Source organism: Canis lupus, chromosome 27 (genome assembly GCF_011100685.1).
Source record: "Canis lupus familiaris isolate Mischka breed German Shepherd chromosome 27, alternate assembly UU_Cfam_GSD_1.0, whole genome shotgun sequence".
Taxonomy (NCBI): domain Eukaryota; kingdom Metazoa; phylum Chordata; class Mammalia; order Carnivora; family Canidae; genus Canis; species Canis lupus.
In genome coordinates this window covers 23,017,391-23,042,452 of record NC_049248.1, presented here as the reverse complement: position 1 = coordinate 23,042,452, position 25,062 = coordinate 23,017,391, and the positions used below count along the sequence as shown (strand labels likewise).

Genomic DNA, 25,062 nt, shown 5'->3' with positions numbered 1-25,062 from the left:
GAGGATTTATAGATAAGAGAAAAAAATTATACAGGTTTGAAATATTGCATGTTTACCACAAATAAAATTTCAACTTAAAAGACTTCTCAAAAAAAAAAAAAAAAAGGTTTCTCAATATTATATATGACAGACTGGGTTATTAAATTTACATATAATGTTCACAAATTAAACACAAAGTTGATTCTTAGAAGGAAAATAAAGATGTAAGAGGGAAGAAGAAAGAATAAACCATAAAATATGAATAATAATAATTGAAATTCATAGATAAGAGTAACAAAAATATTTTTCTTTCATAAAGTGATATGCTAATTTTGTGTAATTCTGTGTTTATAAACCACTCAAGAAGTGTTGGTCATTTCACTCATTTGGATCAAAACCTGTCTATTCAAAGCTAAATGTCTATGTTTATTTCCATTATTAGATGAGTTACATTCTACTGTGGGAATATCTTTGATAAACAGTAGAGTTTAATTCCTAATATTGATTAGCTTTCTCACAACAACTTTAATTACATAAGAGGCCAGACAAGTAAATGTAAAAGTTTTGTATGAATAGTCTTGTTACTAGAAAAACTTGAGGTTCCTAACTTCTAGAAAAGTAGTATAATCTGTGAATATGAAGGACTGACCATTTTTTTTAAATATATTATTTATTTATTTATTCATGAGAGACACACAGAGAGAGTCAGAGACATAGCCAGAGGGAGAAGCAGGCTCCCTGCAGGGAGCCTGATATAGGACTTGATCCCAGGACCCTGGGATCATGAACTGAGCTGAAGGCAGATGCTCAATCACTGAGCCACCCAGGTGCCCCAGGACTGATAATTTTTATTTTATTTTTTAATACCCCATATTTATTGTTCCCTTAAGATTCATCCTTTCAAATACTTTCTGTCATTTTAAAAATGCATTCTGCTATGCTTAAAATTTAACATGAGAGAGTAAATACTAAAAACAAATATTTAGGAGAGCAATTAATGGAAGTTATAAATTAAATAAATGTCATGGTCCAGAATTTTAAAAGTTCATATTGAGAATGTTTACTTTTATAGAATTGTTTAAAGAATAATTATGCTGCTTCGCTTATCACTTTGACTTCTCTGTCTTTTTGCTAATCCTTTTTATACACTGCTCCCCCAAAGTAGGATGGACTGTAAGATTTCCTCCCCCTTGCTCTATTTTTTTCCAGTTTTTCCCTTGGAGAGACAATTCTGGGCTTGAGCTGCTGCCTATTATAGTGCAAATACCAAATAGTGTAACAAACGATATTTAACCACCTTTTGACTCAGTTTCCTATTTTATAAAACAAGGAGAATAAATATATTGTCAATGAGAAATAATCACAATTATTGGTTAACTCTCTATTTGTGTTTAAAAGAGAATACTGCCTTAGTTACTTCTATGAGAGTTCTGCATTCTCTGATAACCTATTTCTTTTTTTTAATCCTACAATCAACAAAGATTTCTTTCTAAAACTGAATTTCATATTTTCCTCCAGATTGGCTTTTCCTTCTAATTTTTATGTTTTTCTTATTAGCAGTATTGTTCTCTAAATTATACAGTCCAGTAATCTCTGTATCTTTGATGTATCACACTTAATCGTTCTTTTATGGTTCCCACCCTCCACATTCTAGCATTGCTAATTTCTGAGGGTTTTTCTTTCTAAAGTACAATTTTGTTGATGGTGTTACTCTGTGGCTTGCAAACCATCACCAGCAACCTTCTGCCTTGGTTTCAATTTCAAATTGTGCTTTAGCTATTTAAAAGTGATGGGATTTAACTGGAATCTCTGTCATCTGGCCCCTGCCTTTCATCCTTATCTGCATTTACTCCTCCTAAAATCACCCGCTTTAACTAAACCACTCTACCCACCATCCCATATAATTCTATAAATTTCTTTAATTTGGTAATGTCATTTTTCCTGTCGGGAATCCTCACTTCTTCTCTGTGTCTCTTGACATCGGATCCATCCTTCATTACCCTGTTGAATTCTTGTAATTTGTAGGAAGCATTCTCTTATTATTTTAGTGAGACATCATCTTTCTATTATCTGTCTCCCATAGTACTCACATTTATAAAAAGTCATTTACCTTAAAATATTATTTATTGATTTCTTAATTACATTGTTATCTGCAGGCACATGGTAGTCTTTCAATAAATGTTTTCCCATTAATGAATGAATGGTTGAGTGGGTATATGACTTCTATTTCCATCTAGACTGTACTTCCTTAACGGTGAAACAGAAGGGTCTTCATATCTAAGTTACCTGTTTCCTTCATAACATAAAGATAAATTGCCTGGCACAAAATAGACACTCATGCAATTCATTTATTTATTCATAGAAGAATACACTGTGTACCAAGTATGTGCTAGGAATTGTGCTGCCATGTAATTAATTGTATCTCATTCATCATAGAGGGAGAAAAACACAACACAATTTGGAAAGGCCTTTATCATACAGTCATATCTTCAGCATTAATCTTGGAAAAATCAGGTCAAATGGTCACAGATAGTCCTGTACTTACTGAAATCTTATTAAGTGTAAGACATGTTGTATATCCTGGGGAATTCAAGAAATTTATAAAATTATATTCTTGCTTTTCAAGTGTCTGTGTTACAGTTTTAGACACTGTGTATTAAGAAGAAAAGAGAAAAAAAAAACTATTGAATGAATGCCACAGGTTATACTGATGTTTAGTTTTTAGTGGACTAATAATAAAAGTTGATGATGTAGTTTGAGGTGGAGTTAAGTCACTTCATCAGTGATGCTATGGGAAGACTGTGGAAAAATTGGAATTTGTTCTTTATAGATTGTGTGTGTGTGTGTGTGTTTCATACATAACTGCAAACCTTAAAAGAAATAATATCACAATTCCAGAAGAATAACCAGTAGAAGGCACTGCTTCCTAGGACTTTATCTCTGAATTAATCAGTCAAAGGTTAAAATACTTAGAGAAAGAAAGAAACTTTAAAGAGGAAACTATTTCATAAGGAAAGCAATTCCTGTTCTAAGTCTTCCATTTTATGTTTGTTCCATATATAAGTTCTTTTCACTTTGCATATGCTTTCATTTTATAGAATTGCATCAAAGAACATATTCTAAAGCAGTAAATAGGTGATTCCTCAGTAATAAGTCAGATAGCAATTAACTATGTAGCACTCTTTCATAAAGTTCCCTCACGTTTATAGTTTTTTACATACACATTTGAAAAATAAGATTTTTATGAATATTTTAAAAACCTAATTTAACCGGGTATACCAATTCTTTTACATAGAAATTATTTAAAAGGATGCTATTAGCACAGAGCTGGATTTCCTTTTTTTTTTTTTTTTCTGACAATATTAAGACATTTTCTAAGCATGCTTGCCATGTAAGACTAGATCTTACAACTACTCATGATTAGAATACTAAGAGAGTTGTTGGTTTTAGATGGTAGCTTTCACATAATGGGTATTTGTTGAAAAACAACTATCTTCAGAAAGGATTATAAGTCCTGGGAATGTAGCTGTGAACAAAAATAAAGTCTGCCCTCTTGGATCTTATAGTGGGAGAGACAGATAATAAAGAAATATGTCATAGGAACAAGGTGCTAAAAAGAGCAAGGAGGTGCTGGTTTAGGAGGAGCAACCAAGGAAGGCTTCACTGGGAAATGATGTTGACACTAAATGAAGTGATAGATGAGGCAAGGGGTGTATCTGGGTTAGGAAGGGTTCAGATTGAGATAATGCCAACTGTGAAAGAAATAAGTGTGCCCTGTGCATTAGTTTCCTATTGCTGTTCTAACAATTAGCAAAAGTTTAGTGGTTTAAACAATACAATTGTATTCACTTATAGTACTGGAGGTCAGAAGTCTTGTAATCAAGGTGTTGGCAGGGCTCATTCCTTCTAGAGGTTTTAGGGGAGAATCTGTTTCATCATTTTTTGTTTGGCTTCTAGAGACCACCTTTATTCCTTGGCTCATGGAACCATTTCATCGATTTTCAAAGCAAGTTACATAGTATGGTTCAGTCTCTCTCTCTGACTCTAATCCTCCTGCCTCCCCTCTTTATAGGAACCTTTATGATGACTTTGTGCTCACCTAGAATATCCAAAATAATCTCCTCATATCAAGATCCTTAACTTAATTACATCTGCAAAGTCCCTTTTTGCCTTGTAAAGTAACATATTCACAAGCTTCAGGGATCACAGTTTAGACAACTTGAGTAAGGAGCATTATTCTGATGAGTGCAAATGGCTTGCAACCTTGACTATGCATTAGAATCACCTGGGAGCTTTAAAAAAATCTGATACTCCGTCTCCACTCCAGAACCAATAATATTAGAATGTCTGGCAGTGGGACTCAGGCAGCAGTATTTTTTAAACCTCTCCATATAATTCTAGTTTGCAGCCAAGGTTGAGAACCAATGGTTTAGTTTATATTGCAGTCTCGTACCATTTACCCTACCCCTAAGTTTGCTGTACATGTCTGAGTACAATTGGGGACATCCTACTTACATAGTGATGACAGTGCACACAGAGAGCCCATAGCCAATAGTCGAGAATTTCAGGAGCTTTAAAATTACTTTCACATGTGGACTAGAGTGGCATGATTGTGCATATTGCTATATGGACAAGTAAAGGTAAAGTGACTCCATGTAAAAGCAAGTCGCCCCTTATAAGTGAGGCTGTTTCTTATCTATTCCATGACTGTAACTCAGCAAGTCCAGGAATGTTATAGACTAAAGATAGCATTCAGTTTATATTCCTCAATGTCCCTTTTTCCTAAGTAAGCTTGAAACTTAAATTTACATTGTACTTTCTAAGACTATCTCTGCATCTTTACTTGTATCATTACTTCCTGCACGGAATTCTCTCTTCATTTATCCCAGGTTTTCCATTTGACTTTTTTCTCCCCTACCCTGCCCAAATTCAGTTGGTTAATCATTCCCAGAAGTATTCCAGGATCTCCCAGTCCTCATGAAGGTGTTCAGCTGTAGCACCATTTGGCCCTTAACCTGAACTTTCTTTCATTATTATTTATCAGAGTCTTCTCAACCACTACATTGCTCTTTAAAGCAGAGGATTTGAATTGCACATTTTTTATCCCCACTAGGTAAGTGTCTTGCACATAGCAAGTGATGAGTAAAGGATTGTTGATGATTTGAAAGTTCAAATTAGATGTTTTTGCCCTGGAATTAGACATCAGTTCTTTCAAGAACATTTTCTTGTCCACACACAAAACTGAGTTAAGGATTCTATTATATCATCATAACTCCACAGGTTAGTTTCACACTGGATTATATTTGTCTGTCTCAAGTCATATTCATTGAAGTCTGAGTTTTCTTCATTGGCAAGTCTAGCACCTACCACAGGAGTGACAAATTTCGTCTCTGTATGAATACATAAGAGCATGCTCCAACCTGGATCCTCAGACTATTCCAAGGCATCCTTGCACTGAAGCACAGCATGTCGTGTAAGCAAGTGCAGGAATTGGAACCCTGTGTATCCCAGATAAACAATATATGGAAAGATGCAGTGACTTCTTTTTCTTTTAATTATATATCTTCCAATATTATTCTTTTTCAAGAAGTTAAAACAACTGTTAATATGCATGGATAGAACAGAATTTCAACATACATGAAGCAAACATTGACAGAAAGTAGGATGTTCCCATTCCAATGGTAGAAAATTTTTCAATAGTAAGAATTTTTTTCATGCAATTCAAAATATGTCCCAAAACAAATGAAAAGGAAAACAAAATATTCCAAAGCCTATGGGATGTAGCAAAAGCAGATGTTAGAGTGGAATTCATTCTATAAATGTCTGTCTTAAGAAAAAAGTTTCAGGGGCGCCTGGGTGGCTCAGTTGGTTGAGCGTCTTGTCTTTGGCTCAGGCCATAATCCCAGGGTCCTGGGATGGAGCCCTGCATAGGGCTCCTTGCTTAGCAGAGAGCCTAATTTTCTCTTTCCCTCTGCAGCTCTCCCTGCTTGTGCGGTCTCTCACTCTCTCTCTGTCAAATAAATAAAATCTTTTTTTTTTTTTTTTAAGAAAAAACTTTGAATAAACATTATACCACAAGAAACTAGAAAAAGGAGAAATTTAGCTGAAGTTTAGTAGAGGAAGGAAATAACAAAGAAAAATCAGAAACGAATAAAATAGAGACCAGAATAAACAGTAAGGTAACTTTGAAAGTACTTTTTTTTTTTTTAAATTAATGAACTTTCTTCTGTCCAAAATGAAACTGTTTGGTAGATGAACAAAAACTCAAAAATTAACATTATTGGTGATTTGTTATCAATATTTTTAGAAGTACTATGAGTCAGACTAAATATCAAGCAGATTGATAGCTCCCTACAAAATGTAAGTATTTGCCTTTTCTTTTCTGACATTGGTAGCCTATTTTTGAACTGTGAGCATTTTTATTACAATACATTTTTTTAATCTTTAAGACCTCTTTTACCTGAATTTTATAAAAATATTCTCAACTCCACCACATTAAGGACATTCTGTAAGTGTCTGAAAATGGAATTGAAATAAGCATGAAATATAGAATTGTTTAGGACCAGGTGCCTTCTGGCAGTACCACCCCTTCATGTCATGTTTAGTGTTTTAGAACTTAGGTTTTTTGCTCTATAGTATGATATATATAGACTGTTTATCCAGAAGTATAGAAAGATAATTTAGATACTGAAATGACTAGATGTTTTGAGAAGGGTAGCTGCATCTTAACTACTTACCATATCTACCTATATCTTGTTTGGACTTTCAGTTTTCATAATCATTATTAATAATGTTATTAATAAAGTAGAAATCAGCAAAAAGGTCCTACTTCCAGAAGGTCATAGAACTGCATTAACTTAGGGACACCTGGGTGGCTCAGTGGTTAAGTGTCTGCCTTTGGCTCAGGGTGTGATCCTGGAGTCCTGGGATCAAGTCCCATGTCGGGCTCCCTGCATGGAGCCTGCTTCTCCCTCTGCCTCTCTCTCTGTGTCTCTCATTAATAAATAAAATCTTGAAAAAGAAAAAGAACTGCATTACCTTAGAAAAGGCCAGCTGATCTAGCTTTCTGCTTTAATAACCCAGAGACTAGCTTTTGCCAATAGCCTGGAGTTTTTGGACGGTAAGAGACTTATTGTACATAAGACCGAGGTAGATACCGGAATGCCAATTTATTAATTTTATCAACTGTGATAATGCCTACACAGATCATAAATACTATGGTTTGTATAATAAATGCATCATCTCCTTATAGTCAAACTACATGTAAAACAAGAAATAATTAAAGGTCCTTTTATTGATTTATTCTCACAAATCACTTCACAAAGTCTTTAAATATTTCAAATCTGTTCTGTCAGCCCATTTTCTACATGGCAATCAGAAGTTTGCTTAGAGAGCATGGAAGCAGAGCAGTAAAAGCTAATATGACTAGTGCTTAGAGTTATTATATAGAGTTTAATTTTTCTTTTTCTTTTTTTTTTTTTTGACTTTAATTTTTCAATTTGGTGATAGGTGTGATATTGCCAATGACACTAGAACTATCCTAGCTTCATTCCCTTACTTCCTTTCTCCATACTTAAGAGTATATTTGGAGTAAACCTTAGTAATGAGATCAGAAAAACTGAAGATCCCTGAAATGTGATGGCCTGGTCTACTTCTCCTTTAGACAGCACTTCCTTGGTAGCCACCAACATTCCCTCCTCTTTTTCTGTTCTTCAGCTGATCATGTCTTCCTGCTATTAGTGTTTCCTCTTCACATTTGCTAATACATTGGATCAGTTTATTGTTAATTATAACTGGCTAAGGAGCATTTCTCTTATCAGGAGATTTTGTATTTCATGTTGATTTTATGGTTTAAATCTTAAAAAGTAATCTGCTTTCCTCATCTTATAGTTTTTTGATTTTTGGATTTTGGGTTTTTTTGGGGGGAGAGGGTAGGTAACATTGCAGCTTTAAAGTTTTAAAGTAAATAGCATCTATTGCTTACTGAGTGTCTACTCTGTACTAAATGCTCTACAGGTTATTTTTCATATGGTACACAGTTTATTCTCAAAGAGCATTACAAGTAGATATTATATCTTCCTTGAAAGATGAATAAATTGGGATAGATTAAAGCTAAGTCTCACAGCTAGCATGTAGCAGAATCAGTACTTTAATCCATGTTTGTCTGATTCCAAGGCCCTTCGTTTTTTCTACTGTGCTATTATTTCTTAATTGAATATCTTCAGTACTCAAATACACTGTTCTTTTGAAACTTTTCACAGTAAGAAAGTATTATTGAGCAATGATTAGAGACATCTCTTCAGTAGTAAATTTCAAATGAAAAAATCAGTAATATATATATGAAAGATGTGGTGTGGCAGTTAATGCTTTCCTGCCTTCTCTCCCACTGGTCTAGAATAAGAATGGATGATTCTGTAAACACTCTTTGTTTGTGGAGCAAAAATAACAACTTTCTCAAGGTCAGATCAAGTTGCAAATACAAGAGAGTTTTTTTTTTAATTAAAAAATTTAACTCTATACTGTTTATGTATAAAACTTGTAATGAAAGGAAAGGGAACACTGTATTTAACCAAGAATATTTGCCAGATATTTTTAACCTCTGACAGTATTCTTAGACTCAAATACCAAAAAAGAAGTGTTTATTTTTTAATTGTCTACAACTATTTCCTTATAGGCATTAGCTCATCAAAACAAAATTATCTTTCTTCAATTTTTCCCTCTATTCTAAGGGGCAGATAGGTCTGAGAATTCACATCTAAATCTTTTGTAGAATTATGGAAATGAAAACTGAAATATTTTTACATTTTCACTTTTTTTAACCACTTTGCCTATTTGATATTAGAAATACATGGAGAGGTGAGAAAAGAACAATTCTCAAATGTTTTAAGATTCACAGCAATTGTAACATTTATTCAGTTCTTAATAAGCTTTAAACACATATCAAACTTTTTGTCATGGAGTCTAGGTTTACTTATAACCAATATTTCTACATTTCATAATAATCATACTTTTAATAAAATGCAAATTTGCTATAATGGCAGTCATTCATTTATTTTGTTTATTTTTTAATGCAAGAAATTTTAGTTCTTTCCTTCTTTTAACTGCCAATAGTATTTGCTATTCATAGATGTTCTGTCTTCAATAAGGTCTATCAAAGTGTGAAACTAGATGGGTATTTTTCTTCCCTTTAAAATGGAATGGTCTTTCATTATGCAGTGTTCTTAGGTGAATTCTCTTGTTTAAGAAGCCAGAATACAAGAGAGTGCTATATTAGTGTATTATTCTCACAACAAACAAGCACTGTTCTGTTGCTACCTGCTTGGCCATTGTTTCTGATTGTGTGCGCTTTGCAGTGGTATTTGGATGGTTTCCTGCTCTCTGCCAGCACAAAAAGGCATTTCTGTTACAATGGCCCCTAACCACACAATGACGGCATTAAGGATTTATGTGGAGGTTTCATTATTTTCTCCTCTTTTGTTCCTTCCAGGATGTCTTCCAAGCGACCAGCCTCTCCGTATGGGGAAGCAGATGGAGAGGTAGCCATGGTGACAAGCAGACAGAAAGTGGAAGAAGAGGAGAGTGACGGGCTCCCAGCCTTTCACCTTCCCTTGCATGTGAGTTTTCCCAACAAGCCTCACTCTGAGGAATTTCAGCCAGTTTCTCTGCTGACGCAAGAGACTTGTGGCCATAGGACTCCCACTTCTCAGCACAATACAATGGTAGGTTTCTCATGGTCTCTTGTGCCTACACTCACTTTTTGACCAGTCTACTCCTCTCATAGTTTGGCTTCAGTCCTTTGCTGTATAATTATCATCTACTTAACAGCCAGACACAAGATTCACTCCTAACATCTTAGAGTTCTTTATAAGTAGATTCCAGTAAGAAGGACATGATGTGCTATTTTTTCTTTCTTCCTTTCTTTTTTTTTTTTCCTTTTGGTTTTCAAGAATTTTGCTTTTGAGACACAATTTTATTAGAAGAAGAAATATATACATATAAGAATAATGTTTAAGTAGCACACTTAAAGTTAGTCAGCATGACAGTTAGATGTCATAGTATTTATAATAAAAGGTTTTCCCAGATAGAGTTACAACATACTTTGAACATCTCCACCACAATAAATCAATGTTTTTCAATTTTTTGCTTTTCCAGATTGGATTCTAGTACTCCTTATAGTGCAGGAATATTATAGAATATATTTCATAGAAGCTATAGTTTTTAATGTGACTGCTGTACTTTCTAACTCAGTCTCATTCATGCTGTTGTTTTGATAGTTCAGTAATTACCTAGTGCATCCTATTCCAGAATTTGGAACTCAGGATAATTTATCTGCCCCTTCATCCTGGGGTCTGGATCACTGCAGAAGATTAGGCAACTGGTTTCACAGATGAGAGGGAAGAAGCAGCATAGCATCTTTGGCTGAAGCTTAAAAGCACACATACACACACACACACACACGTACCAATAAGGCTTTTAGGAACTTAAATACACAGAACCAGCATGTTGGCAAGGTAGCACAGCACTTACCCCAGTAAAGCCACACTTGCCTTTTCAACATGGTTGCTTGGGTACAAGTCATGGTTTGTGACCTCCTCTTCCACTTCATGGATGGTGGGGCCATTAATTTGAACCAGATTATACCAACAGAACTATGTTTCCTCATACATTCTCATATTTTGAAGACAACGCTGATTACGTGAAATGCTTTTTTTATTTTGCTTTCCCTAGAAAAGTATTACATATCATAAATGTGCTTGCTATTGAAATATGCCCACTTATTTATGTTATTGCATTATATATATATATATAATGCAATATATATGTTATTGCATTATATATATATATATATATATATATATATATAATTGAATCAAGAAGAAAAATCAGAGATAGCCTAATAAAAGTGAGATGGATGCTATTTTTTGTCACTCACATTAGGCTTAAATACCCTTTCAACATTTTAAGCCTCATAGGTCAGAATTTCAATAGGTGTATTACTATGTGCCAACATTTTCCCCTCAGGGATAGTATTTCGACTAACACTATGTAACACTTATATAGATGTGCTATTTTAATCACATTGCGTGTATTAACTCATGTAACCTTCACAATAATATAGTGAGATATTATTATTATTCTCATTTTATAAATGAGGAAACTGAGGCACAAAGAGGTGAATAATTTGCTTCAAATCACAGCTGATACAGAGGAGAACCAGGGGTGTTTACCCCGACATTCTGGCTTTGGAGTCCATGCTTATAAACATAATAAGCTCTTCGTAAGAGCACATGCATATTATATGCTTTGATTATCTCTTTGTTGGCAAGCTTAATCATACTATCCATAATTCATACTTTTTTTTCTCTACTGTGAGTCCATATTATTTATGTGCAATGATTCAGCTTTTTGGGCTCATTTCATAAAGGTGAGGAAAAGAAATGGGGAAAATGGTAGTACACAATTCAACAGGATAAGGAGATCATACCCTCCATTTCATCACTGCTAATGCCTCCTCTCTCTCAATATTTTGATGATAAACTTCTCTTAGGGAGGGCTTCTTGGTTTGGTTTTCCTGTGACACCACTCTAAGTCTAAACACACAAATTTGAAGGAGTAGGAATAAATAGTTATAACTAGGAGAATATCACAGAGATAAAGGAGATATTATTTTAAGGATACTCGAGAATGGGTATAGCAAAAGTATATTAAATTACATTCTGTAGTAGGCATGAGGGGATCCTTTGATGTAGGATGTTAGTGAAAATGAAACTAGTTTGTAAGGAAGACTTTAGTTTAACTAGATACAAACTATGAATTGCTTACTTTGTACCGAGTTTTTTGTTGTTATTGTTGGGCACTGTGGAAATAGATTGAATAAAACACAACTCCTTCCCTCAAACAACTTCATCTAGACAAGCAGTTCTTAGGGTCTGTGGGATCTCCTGAAAATGAATGGAGAATTCTGTATTATGCGTACACGTAAGATTATAGCTTTCATCAGATTCTTAGACAGATCTCAGGATACAAATGGTTTTAGTTAGTTTTAGTGACATGCTGACACTCTCTCTTATATATGTCCAACTGGTTTCTAAGTTTGTTTTCTGCCTGAAATGTTTCTTGATTCCATTAACTTTTCATCTTTTGAGTAGGCAGTTAGAAAAGTCTTTAATATGATCTCAAATTTTTAGCTTCTCTTCTCTCCCCTCTTTCTTCAATATCCACTAGATTTGTTTCCCTGACAATTGAGTTGGATTGTTTGCCCCACTTTGGAAACTTATGTGTGTCTTTGTTTCATATAAGAGTTTGTCTAAAACTCTTTGTCTTAGCATAAAACTCTGTATAGAGTAGGACTAAACTATGGCTTTGTCTTCTCTTCTGTCATTTCTCCCATGGACCCATTGTCCTTGTTATGCCAAGTTTTTTTAATATGTTCAGAAACATACCAGGTGACCTTGGATGACACAGCTTTATTCTTTCTACCTGGAAACACTCTTTTCATATTTTACCTTCCTGGTGAATTGCATTTCTTCCAAAAGACTGAGTTCAGGGCAGCCCGGGTGGTTCAGTGGTTTAATGCCACCTTCAGCCCAGGGTGTGATCCTGGACCCAGGATCAAGTCCCATGTCAGGTTCCCTGCATGGAGCCTGCTTCTCCCTCTGCCTGTGTTTTGCCTCTCTCTCTCTCTTTCTCTGTGTCTCTCATGAATAAATAAATAAAATCTTAAAAAAAAAAAGACTGAGTTCAAAAATCACTTCTTTTTGGATGGTTTTACTGACTTGCCAAAGCAGAACGGTTGCTGCATTTTTTTTTATCCATTATATTTGTTTATATCTTTTCTCACTGCCTGCATTATGATTTGTATGGTTTTTTTTTTTGATTTATATGTTTGTATGTCTACTTTTCTATGCACTGTATTTCTCCTTGAAGGCAGAGTCATGTATATATATGTATAATTATAGAGTATTTTTATTATAATTGCATTATAACAAATTTTATATTTATTACATAATAAAATATATAATATGTAATAATAAATATATAAAAATAACATAAGAATAAAATAGTTATATAATATATATTTGTGTTTCTGATACTGAGCTTATAATAGACACTCAATATATGATCATTGATTAAATGGCAGATCATTTGGATAATTAAATAGTAAATATGTTTTTGGCAAAGTTGTTAAGATACTATTCATGATAAACATGCTGACTTCTAGAAATTTGAGAACTAAGGTAGGATCTACTAATGTATATTCAGAAATCAGAAAATATGTCATAATAGCCATGATATATTCATTTGTTAAGCTGACTGATATATTTTATTCATTTATCAAAATGATTGAATTGTTATTCAAGAATTGCTATTCAAGACAAATACATTATACTTTTTCTGAGTAGTAGGCAATTGTAATGTTCACTTAAACAGAAACTTTTATTTCAGTAGGAAGGTAGATTTCCTATTTTTTCTCTGTTCAGTATTTTTGAAAACAGAGCAATGTTTCATGGTTTCCATATCATAGAGTTCAATTTAAGGGGGACAAAACAGGTTTCTAGATTTCATTGCCTATTTATGTGTGACATTCATACTCTATTCTTAAATTAAAAAAAGGATGAGAGGTCCACATTTTATATTGCCAATATAGTTTAGAGACAAAGTAAAACTGATGAGTAATCCCTGTAAGGCTGTCTTGAAGTTACAGAGAGAGATGTCTTGGTATAACATTTAAGTTGGAAAATATTTTCTGAGATAAAAGTTCTGTACATTTCACTAACTGTTACCATATAAGGATTTTGAGGAATGGGGGTTGTTTGTTCATATGCAGGGGATGCAGTTGTTTGGAATAGGGTCATATTAAGATGTAATTCTTCCCTTCTGAACTTGTGTTTATTGCCTTAATATTTTGGAGAAATAAATTAAGTGCCTTACTAAAAGCAAGTACCTTACTCCCATCAGCTATACTGCCATGAATACTACAAGTCTATGAATTCTTGGAATGGTTTGTTCATTATTCAGAGGCATTGTAGATCAAGTGTCATAAGCTGATTTTACATATATGTAAACAATAATAAATATATATAAATAATAAATATATATAATATATATTTAAATATTTTTTAAGTTGTCAGATTTCCAATCAATACAAGTTTGAGACATAAGTAAAACTTAAATATGAAAAAAGACTGATTCTATGGTTTTCTTCTCTGAAGTTCTCATAACCTTGCCAAGCAATTAATGGCAAATTTTGATTTCCATGTAATCTTCAAAAAAGTGGCAAGGTTGGAAAGTCTGATGCTGACAGGAGGGGGAAGGCAGTTTGGGGCTTTATTTTTACTGAAGATCAGATCTACCCTTCCTGTCCCCTTCCCCCCTTTTTAAACATTGGTTTGGAGACTGTCACTTTAGAGTTTCAGAGACAAGCAAGAATCACTATAATTTCTGGCTCATTTTTAATAATAGTTCTGATACAGATGAATTTATTTCATGATGCAAAGAACTATTGAGAACATATCCTCATGTCAATCAATGTGATTATATATGAGCACCAGAAGGGAATAGAGTGAATCTGAAGAGAAATCAAATAGCAGCATCAGAGGCAGCCAAGGGACTCTATAGTCGCCATTTTGGTACTGATTTTCTGTCTGGTTTCATACTACTTCTGCTGGCTAGATTGTTGCTCTAGTGTCAAATGTGTTGTGAAATGAAAGGCTTGACCACCTGTGGTTACTGAATAGTCAATTGTCTCTTTCTTTCTTTTCTTTCTTTCTTCTTTCTTTCTTTTTCTTTCTTTCTTTCTTTCTTTCTTTCTTTCTTTCTTTCTTTCTTTCTTTCTTTCTTTCTTTCTTTTCTTCTTTCTTTTTCCTCTTTTTATTTTTTCACAGAAGGCATACTCATCTCAGGCAAACTCTCTTTGACTCCTTAAAATCCTCTTCAGTTGAATGAATTGTTTTGTATAACTATAGAGTGGCTACCTCCCAACATTGATTTTTAAAATATATAATTATTTATTTTAACAGTATAGTATTCTTTTTAAAAAAATTATTTTATTTATTTATTCATGAGATACACAGAGAGGCAGAGACACAGGCAGAGAGAGAAGCAAGCTCCCTATTGGGAGCCCGATGTGGGACCCAATCCTGGGACTCCAGGATCACACCCTGGGCCGAAGGCAGGCACTCAAACTGCTGAGCCATCCAGGGATCCCAACAGTATAGTATTCTTATTAAAAAATAATTTTAGTTGCCCACTTAAAGATAGCTGTATTTCGTATGACATAAATACTATGTTTGTGTATAATTTTTTAACACTTAAAGATCCATTGGATTTGGAAATACACTTTAATATCTTTTAGTATTTCATTTAATGTTTATACTTATAATATTTTCCTGGAATTGTTAAAAAAAAAAAAACCTCTGGATACATAGTATTTTGGACTTAATGATTTGATTTATCCTAATGTAAATATATTTAAACATTGCAGAGACACTAGTTATCATAAAGCAACATTCAAGGTGAGTCAGTTTCTTCTTGATGTCCATCAAAAGAAGACAAAGGTGTCTTTTTAAATTGTTTCTTCTGTAGAAGTTGGATGTATAGCTGGGAACCAAGTATAACATTATAGCAAGGCTCCAATATATAAAATCCAGCCTTAAACAGTGAAGGGATTCATAAAATGCATCTCAGAGAGAGGCTTTTACTTGTTCAGATTCACTGTCAATCCCTGGGATTCCTTATTTACCCCCAAATAATTTTAATTGCTATATTATAGGTGTTTCTCGAAATATTCTTTATATAAGCTTTGCTTATAACCTAATAGTTATTTGTAATGTATTTTCAATGTTTGACCAGGATAATGTTCTGTATAAAGTACTGTTCAGATAATGTACAAAAGAAAAAAGAAAAATGTATGTGTTATTTAAAAATCACAGAATAGGACCTTAATTATGGTATGGTGAAGATTCCTATTTCTATATAGTAGTTTTGTAAGCTTTTAAATTTCTGGTTACCTTTGTACATCAAACTTAGCATAAGTTATTGTGATGGTATAATGCATACTGTTGTTAGCACCAGTGCCATTATTGTGCCAGTTGTAATAATGAGAATTTCATTGTTTAGGGAGAGCAGTCTCCTACACTCTAGACAAAAGTGTAATTACTTTTGAACGATGTGGAATGTGCTCAGTTTAATAGCATGGAGAATAGATTCAGAAAGATTCAGATAAAGTAAGCTTGGAAGCCATATGTGCAGTGTGGCAGTATAAAATTATGATAGTAGGCAGTATAATTCTACACACACATACCCGATTTCACACAGTTTATCTATAAACTGTTGTTTCTGTAAGAGATAGGCTTGCTTATCTGAACAAGGCCAATTCAATTGAAACAAGGTGAAAATGGTGACAAGTTTACATTTGTTTTTTATGGTAAATTGATGTTTATCATACAATGAAATTACATTGTTACAAACATTATTCTGTAAATGTTGTCAGAAAATACCACACAAAGCTGTTTATCTAGATATAATCCAAGGTTTGTGTTTGAATGTAAGTGGCTCAATCTTTATACTTGCATTGTTTCTGACAATTACCTACCAGGAATGAGGACATGTGAAAAACAATCAGTTGGGGTTCATCAAAGCCACTGGATAGGTTGTTCAGTAGATTGCGTTGTCCTCTTGCCTCACAGTTCCATTCCTTTTGGTGGGGGGGGGGGGTTGAATATCAAGTGGAAAAAACCTTGATTCATATGATGTCTACAGTATTTGAAGTACAGCTGTTGAGTTTAAAGTTAACTGGGCCTTGAGAAATTAAGGAATGTACTCTCCCATGGGGGCGGGGGAATACATACTATGTGGGAGTTGTGAGCTACTTCAAGATGCTTGATGAAGGTCTGTTGTTAGCATCCCCACAAAGTGCTATGCAGTGATAGGTAAATAAACAAGACCTTCTAAAGCTGTGGTAATGGGGGTAAATGTGTTTGCCTAAGAAGATTTGGCATAATGAATGTAATGACTTTCGTTTAATAGGGAGCGTGTGGAAAGATTCACCCAAATATATACAATGAATACCTATTAGCATAGATTTAGAAATGTATAAGACCTCTTCCTTCTTGTAAGTTTTTGTATAGAATGGAGATAAGATGAGCACAAAATTGCCATCATTTTATAAAAATATCAGAACTCTATACAGGCTAACAAGTGTGAGGGAGATTCACAGTTGAAAGATATCTCATTTGTGGCAATCAAAAATACATCAATTTGAAATTGCTTCCACAAAAAAATTAGATTCAAAAGATACTAAAAAAATGTATATGCACATTGGATAAATTATCATGGGTGCAAGGTCTTCAGTTTATAGTGGAGTGTAATTTTGCTTTTGTCACAACTTTTCCCCCAGAAGAAATAACTAAGAAAGAAAAGAAAGTTAAACAAAAACAAAACAAAAAACTCAAGACAAAGCATACTCTAAAGATCTAATATAAAATGTGGGGAAGTTAGTGAAATACATATCTTACATTCATAGGAATACAAACAAATACTTTAGTTATTGGATTTTTAAATGTTTCCTTTCTTTGTCTGAGTGACCACCTTGAATGAAATGGAAAAAATGATGAAATACTTGGCTAGGATATTGGAAACAGCAAGGACATGAAGAAGCAGTGCTGGAAACTTACTCAAATGGTGTTCCTAATTTTGTGGAATGGATAGGTGTCCGTCTTTATCTCATTTGCTATTCTTGGACCTGCATGATAGAATCATTTGTATTTGGAGGTTATAAATAATGCAGAGTTTGGGGACCAACCTTAATTTTGTATCTTAAATGTTTTGTTTTCAATTCTTCATCATTTTCTTCCTTTGATTCTTTTCCTTGTTTGCTCCTCTTTTTTCCTTTCTTTCAATTTGCTTCTATCAGAAAACACATTCTTAATGGGTTCTCTTGTGGATCTCAATGGAGCCATTATCAGGAAAGAAGACAGGGTTGGAGAATCAGCACCATTGTGCTCTGATATATACTTCCTTCTTATTTACATATATTGCCTCTTGGGGGCTTGCCAAACTTCCTGCCATAAGCCTAGGTTTCTCTTGCTGTATGTGATTAATAAAGGTCAGATTGGTTCTATGATAAAACTTTTACTGTCTTTTAATTAGTTCTTCACCAAACTATGTGGCACATATATTCAGAAATCGTGTTCTTTTACTTTTCTTTCATGATCCAGTCTTGATAGTAAATTATAACTTTATATTTAATGTACTTACCGGTACATAAAAAGACTTGGTTCTGAAATCATTTTTTGAAATTGTGCTTACCATTGAATCATAGCTTCTATATTTTAAATTATTTGACAGCTTCTGTCACTGTTTTCAATCAGTTCTTGATTATTGGGGGATTTTTTTTTTGTCTTCATATTTCTCTCCTAAAATTGAGATTTTATAGATTGGTAAAAATAAGAATCGAAGAATGGAGATTATTTACATAACTAGGAAGTGTCACTGTATTACCTTTAACATGAGTGATAATAGTAACAAGTTTGTCATTATTTCTTATTTTGTAATTGCAAAGGGCCATCACCTAAGGGAATCCAAAAGAAATAAGAATTTTGCAGTGTTGGTACCTGATTTCTAGGAACTAGAATTAAATCTACAAGGCTAGATAACTCAGTTGCCAATGGGATCTCAAAATATTTAAAATAATATACCATATTCCCTCTTGGCTGTATCAGTTAGATATAACTATCCACTGTACCTAAAAAGAGAGAAATTATATTTGTATAGTGGTTTCTCTAAAAAGCACAAACACTGGCACTTAATTTGGGTCTTAAGCAAGTGAAGTCATAAAAAAAAATAATGTAAGGAAGTGTTGGGTTTTCTTTCTAATTACTTTTCCCTCACGTATTTTGGCAATCAGACTCATACACCTTTCTTTTTATAAGTACAGATAAACACAAATACCTGGATTTGAGAGGGGGGGTGGGTTTAAAAAAATAGAAAGGAATTCAATAGTATAGAAAATCTAATCAGAAGATGCGGTGAGCACTTTGAATAGAAATGATTCCTTAAGAAATGTCAGACTGAATTTAAAATGAACACTATTCAAGCCACATTAGGTGCATTTAAAAGCATTAAGTGTGTTTAAATTCTTTACTTCATCCACAAGGTCTGAGATGCCCATGATTTGTACTGGCATTAAAGCTGTCATTAAACTGAAATCATGAGATGCCTGGGTGGCTCAGTGGTTAAGTGCCTGCCTTCAGCTCAGGGCGTGATCCTGGAGTCCTGGAATCGAGTCCCACATCGGGCTCCTTGTATGAGGCCTGCTTCTCCCTCTGCCTGTGTCTCTGCCTCTCTCTCTCTCTCTCTCTGTGTGTGTGTGTCTGTCATGAATAAATAAATAAAATCTTTAAAATTAATTAATTAATCAATTAATTCAAAAAACTAAACTCATGACAGTATTTTAATATGTAGCCAGTTTTGATCATTTTGTGCCCTTTTCCCCCCATGTTTTCTTTTAGAAAGTAAATGTTATGTTTTTTCTAGACTCTGTTGTCTAGAGGAGAAAGCTGAAAATTCTTTGTTTCTTGAAATGGGAAATAAATGTAAAGCTAACTTAAATTTACAGTTATAATCAATTCCTTTAGCTACATATCTTCCTTATACAAAGGCAAATGCTTTTTACAATTTTCCCATAACCAGTTTTTAGGAATGATCCTTGTGAGCAGATGAGGTGCGAATGTAAGGAGAGCAGCCTTGGGCAGCTCTGTGACACTGACATCACATGATAAAGTCAATGAACACAAGTGACTGGATTTTGTGTCTTATTTAGTCAAGGCTGCTTCTGTGGCAGCAGAGCAAACAATGTTATCATTATATAGAGAAGCAGTGTTTACTCCAGTGTCTCTTCTTAGCTCTTAAAAATCCAGCCTGTGTCGAGATAAAACAGTTAATCTCGTTGGTCGATAACCCTAAATGAGAGAATGATATTCTAAGAGTGAATAAAAAATTTTAAATGGAGGTAGAATATTAAAAAAAGGAGCATAAATACAAAAGTGCAATTAAGGAGCTCTTTATTTATATGTGTATCAAATATGTCCCATGTAAAAGTCAAAATCTATATTAATGAGTAACAAAAACAGGTTATAATAACTTATAGCATATTAAGGCTTAATAACGTGCTAAGCCTGGTAACCATCTCTGCTGCCACTACTGGACTCTTCCCTCTGTGTAAACACAGATCTGGAGAGGGAGAGATTGTTGGGTCGTTACCAGTATCCATCTTTAGGCTTTGTGGCAGTGGCTGGCATGCTTTGCACACCAGAGACACTGGAGTCAGAAAACATGCTTCTTGTGTATCTGAGATTTTGATTTCCCCAGGGTCATCAGAAGAATATAAGAAGCAACTCTGAAGCTTGTGTGAATATATCTTATAGCCTAGCTATAGTCTGATAAGTTGCAGCTCAAATATAGGAGATTTCAAATAGTCAGTGCTCTTTGGAATATGATATCTAATAATTAAACATGGGAATGTGTAATATTTCAATCTTTCCTATGTAACAGCCACCCTACATTTTCATTATCTCAGCCAATTTTATGTCAACCCAGTGAGTTCAACAACTGTGATTATCCCCAGTTTACAGATGGAAAACAGTCTTGGATAAAGTAATTTGCCTAATAAGTAAGTGATGGAGTTTGGATTCATGACTTTGGAAGCCCAAGCACTTTAATAACTGTGCTTACTGCCTCTTCACTCATACACTTAAACATTAAAATAATTTTTATAGTTTATTGGAATACATCATTTTAAAAGTCTTTAGAAACACATGTGAGGAATTCAGATAGAACCATTGTCGCTTGAGTATTATACCTTAACTCAGAGACCTCTTGATTTTTTTTTAATCTTTTTAACTGGCTTCAAATGGACCAAGAGATTTAACTATTTCAAAATGGGTGCTAGAAGTTCTGTATAGCCTGTTGGGCAATATATGGTATTTTAAAGGATTACTAGCTGAACCTTTCACATAAAGATTAGTATTAATTTGTGCTCTGACTATAAGACTGTTGGCATAGTGTAGTGGTATAGCACATGGCACTAGTGACAAAAGTACTGACTAAATGCCAAGTTCCGCTGTTTAAAATCTTATGGCATTTGGCAGTTATGGAAATTTTCTGTGCCTTATTTTTGCCATCTGTAAAATGGGGATTAGTTGGAATAACATCTGAGTGTTAGGTTTAAAGAAGTCAGTATACGTGAAGTACTCTGGTGCCTGGGATATAGCAGAAACTTAGTAAATATTAGTTATTAGTTAAGTGAGTGCCTAAAGACATGTTTAAGTTCTATGATCCAGGAGGAAAATGATGCATTGTATTAAATATCAGATGCTTTCTATTCTTACAAATTTGGGGTAATCTACGAAAAATCTAAAGCTAAGGAAAAATACTTTTGAAGTAAGTCCAAGAGAAATCTCAACTCTTCTTCTTAAAAGGGTTTTTCTTTTATCTTTAACTATTATAAAAGGACATCATTATCAATCTGAGATACTCTCAGTCAGATATTTATGACAGATTCAATTATCATCAATAGTGTTCATTGACAGCCAGATTTTTACTTAATGTTATTAAGACTGTTCACCAACAGCAACTAACACCACCACTGCCACCACAAGAAAAATCTACTTAAGTCAGGTCAGAACTGCATTTTGACAAGAGATGTAGAAGGTGATGGTAAGGAGCCTATATTCACTCTTGAACTGCTTGGGTTCCAATAAATTCCACATTTTATAAGGTATCTAAGTTCTCTACCGTGCTTTTGTTTTCTCATCTGAAAACAAGGATAATAATTCAACCTCTGAATATACACAGGTGTTATGAGGATAACATAAAATTCTCAAGTGTAAATTGTGCCTGGCGCATAGCAAGGACTTAATCGATGCTATAGTTCTGGAATAGTTTATGTTCATTGACTAATTAGTATGGATTACCAGAAGAAAATACTGTGGGTGTTTTTGGGCTCCTAGTAGTCTTAATTTCCTTTTAGTAACCTGGAGGGTTATGATCCACATCCCCATCCCATGTTAATGGATTCAGTGTTCTTACCAGTAGATTCTGTGAATATCTTTGGACGTCATTTGCCTTGAACATGAGACTCAAACTCATTTAAAGGAAAAAGCTCTATGTTACCTTTGGGGTCATATGGCTGTCTTTTTCAGCACCAGGTCCCTAGTGTCTGGCACAGTGGCTGACACACAGCAAGTGTCTCTAAATAGTTGAATGGATGAATGGATGTCTCCAAAACCTGTGTTCATCCAAGACATTCTGAGTATAACTGTCCTTATCTACATGTTGAAATACTGCTTAACACATAGTTGATATAAAAAGTAAATGAAGTAATTACCTACCACAGTATTTGTTGTGTAGTGAATATTCAGTTAATATGAACTCCCTTTCTGCCCTCCTTCTAATTCTCTTCAGCCCAGTTGCTGTGCAGATAACTTACTGATAACTGCATTCTTCTGTGGCTTCACCTATTACACTTCTTCAGATAGTTTACCTGAGGAAAGCAACAGCAATGTGCGCGCACACACACACACACACACACACACAACACAAAAATATTTTGGAGAAGAATATCTTTAAAAATTAATTCTTCAGGTTTTCTTGCATGAATATCCTCAAGGCACATTATAATTTTTCCTTTAGGACATGGTTAATGAGGTTCAGGTTTGCTACTACAGTTTTATTAGCATATTCTCTCTCTCTCTTTTTTTTTTTTTAACATTTCAATATGTTTTAAAATTTCTGTTTGATATCAGGTATTTTATAGGTCCTGTGGAGGGGATTCAATCCTTTGTTTATTAGCATTGTGTGCATTGGTTTTTAGTCCTTTCATCTCTCATTTCTGTTTACTCATAAGGGCAGCTGGAGATGATGTAAAAAGTGTGAGATATGGATAAGAGGCACTGTACAAATGGATTTTTAGAGTATATCAGCTTGACCTGTCAGAAGTGTGACAGGTCACATTTAAAACTAGCCTACCTAACCAAAAAGTGTATATATCTATCTGTTAATTTTTAGTGATTCAACATGTTTCTCTGTTTTTTTTTTTTATTGGATAAAACTTTGACTTGTACTTTCCTAATTTGCTTCATGTGATCTTTTTGTTTCCTATCATATAAACTCTTCCCTGTTCACTTATGTCCTCTTCAGTGGTTCTATAATTATTTTTGTTTTACATAGATAGAAACATGTTTTTTACCCCTTTTTACATATGGTGTTTTTGCTTCATGCAAAAAGAACTACACAGATGACATTTTTTAAAAATCCAAATTTAATTCAGTTTTACATTCTTATGTTTATAACCCTGAATATCTCCAAAATGTCCTTACCTAAAACACTTTAGAGTTTTATTACTAGATTTATACCAGTAAAGATACATCAGCTTTCTTAGGGATAATCTTTAAGCAGAACTTAGTAAGACAAGCTTTGAAAACTATCATTCCTAGCAAAGTAAATCTCGAATCACGGAACATCAGTTTAATCGCTCCTCTTGACAACTTAACACGGCAGACTGAAATATAAAAGCCGATGCAAGTGGGATCAATGGATTATCTAAGTCCCTGAACATCTTCTCTTAAATCAGGGGACTTGACAGAGTGGTTGTAAGAAGGGTATGTGTTGTGTGTCCCTTGTCATGTGCCAAGCATTACGTTTTCAGAGATTAGTGCTGAGTGGATGTGGTCTACCTGGACATGAAGCCAGGGAGAAAGAAATTGGGAGGGAATGAAAAAGAGACGGCTACAGGAAGAGGGATAGAGAGATTTACATGTGAGAACTCAGGGGGCTTTGTCATGGCAATTGTATAAAGTGATATACAGTGCAAATCGACTTGAGCATGTCCCCGGATAGCAGGCGGTTTACAGCCTCCACGAGCCGAGATTACTGCTTTATCTTGTCATACTAAATTAACATGGCAGCACACTGTTAAACAGTGGTGACCTCTTCATCTGGGGAAATTGCTGCTAGAAGAGAGATGGCATTTAAGTCTCTCTCTCTCTCTCTCTCATTCGCTTCCTTTCTCCCCTTATGCCCTTAAAGCACTTGGGGGTTAGAGAGTAGACATTTTAAGATTAGTATAGAAAAAAATATTTTTTATATTAAGGCTACAACAGATAGGGTGCAATTAGATCAAATGGTCATTTTGGGGTAGCATAATAAGATTTTATTTATCCAATGTTCTAAAAATGACATGTCATCCTTATACATTGGAATTAAGAATATATTCGCTGTCTTGTCATTTTAATCCCTTATTATTCTACAAATAGCCTATTAATTGGTGTAAGAGTTAATTTCTATACTTTCCATAAGAATTGGTGGGTGGCGAAGAGATAGGGGGAAATAAGGCTCAGATACTAGTTCTCCCACTCATCAGGTAGAGGGATAGCCCAAGAGAACTAGCAAGAGGATTATGCCTTAAATAGAAGCACTCAAGTTATCTCTTCTTCCCAGAGCTTACCAGGTACTGCTTCATTCTTCAGATTTTAAAAATTACTTTATTAAAAGAGGAGGGAGAGAGAGAGAAGGTCATGAGATTAATTTGCCTCATCCCTCTGCCAGCCTGCAACTGTTCCGATCATGTATTTTCTAAGTTCAACATATAGGAAATATACTGTTTTTCTCCGATCTTAAAATGTTGATAAATTAGTCAAAATCCAATGCGTGTATATATGTATTTTTTTCTGTGCTTGGTATATGTTTTTGAAATTTGAATCAAAGGGCAAAGAAAAGCCTCAAAATCATGTGAGTGTGTTGATTCCTCTATGTCCCCAGCTGAAGACTCTCCATCTTTAATGTGTAGCTCTATGGACTTCTTCCTTACTCACCTCTATCAAGTGTCTTCTATCTGTGTGCTAAATCACACAGCTTGTAGAGTGAGCTTTGTGGAATCTGTAAACTCCCTGAAACTTTGTGATATACTCACAGATTTTTCTAGAAAGAGGGCCCATAGCTTTCATTATATTCTCCAAGGGACCTAAACTACCAAAATAGATGAGGACTTCTCTACAGCTCTAATTCTGTCTTAGGGTATTACCA

The 25,062-nt window shown here is 34.3% G+C and overlaps 1 protein-coding gene across 23 annotated transcripts in view; it reads left to right on the top strand.

Moving 5' to 3' along the window:
* Nucleotides 1–25,062, top strand: part of SOX5 (SRY-box transcription factor 5) — a 997,462-nt gene that overhangs the window by 640,803 nt on the left and 331,597 nt on the right. For 21 of the 23 annotated variants that reach the window (XM_038577063.1, XM_038577060.1, XM_038577061.1 and 18 more), the window contains one exon: nt 9,467–9,698. In XM_038577063.1, the coding sequence (XP_038432991.1) occupies nt 9,468–9,698 (231 nt within the window). In that variant the 5' untranslated portion in view covers nt 9,467. The remainder of the gene's footprint in view (nt 1–9,466; nt 9,699–25,062) is intronic. The other 2 variants (XM_038577058.1, XM_038577057.1) reach the window with 1 other exon arrangement.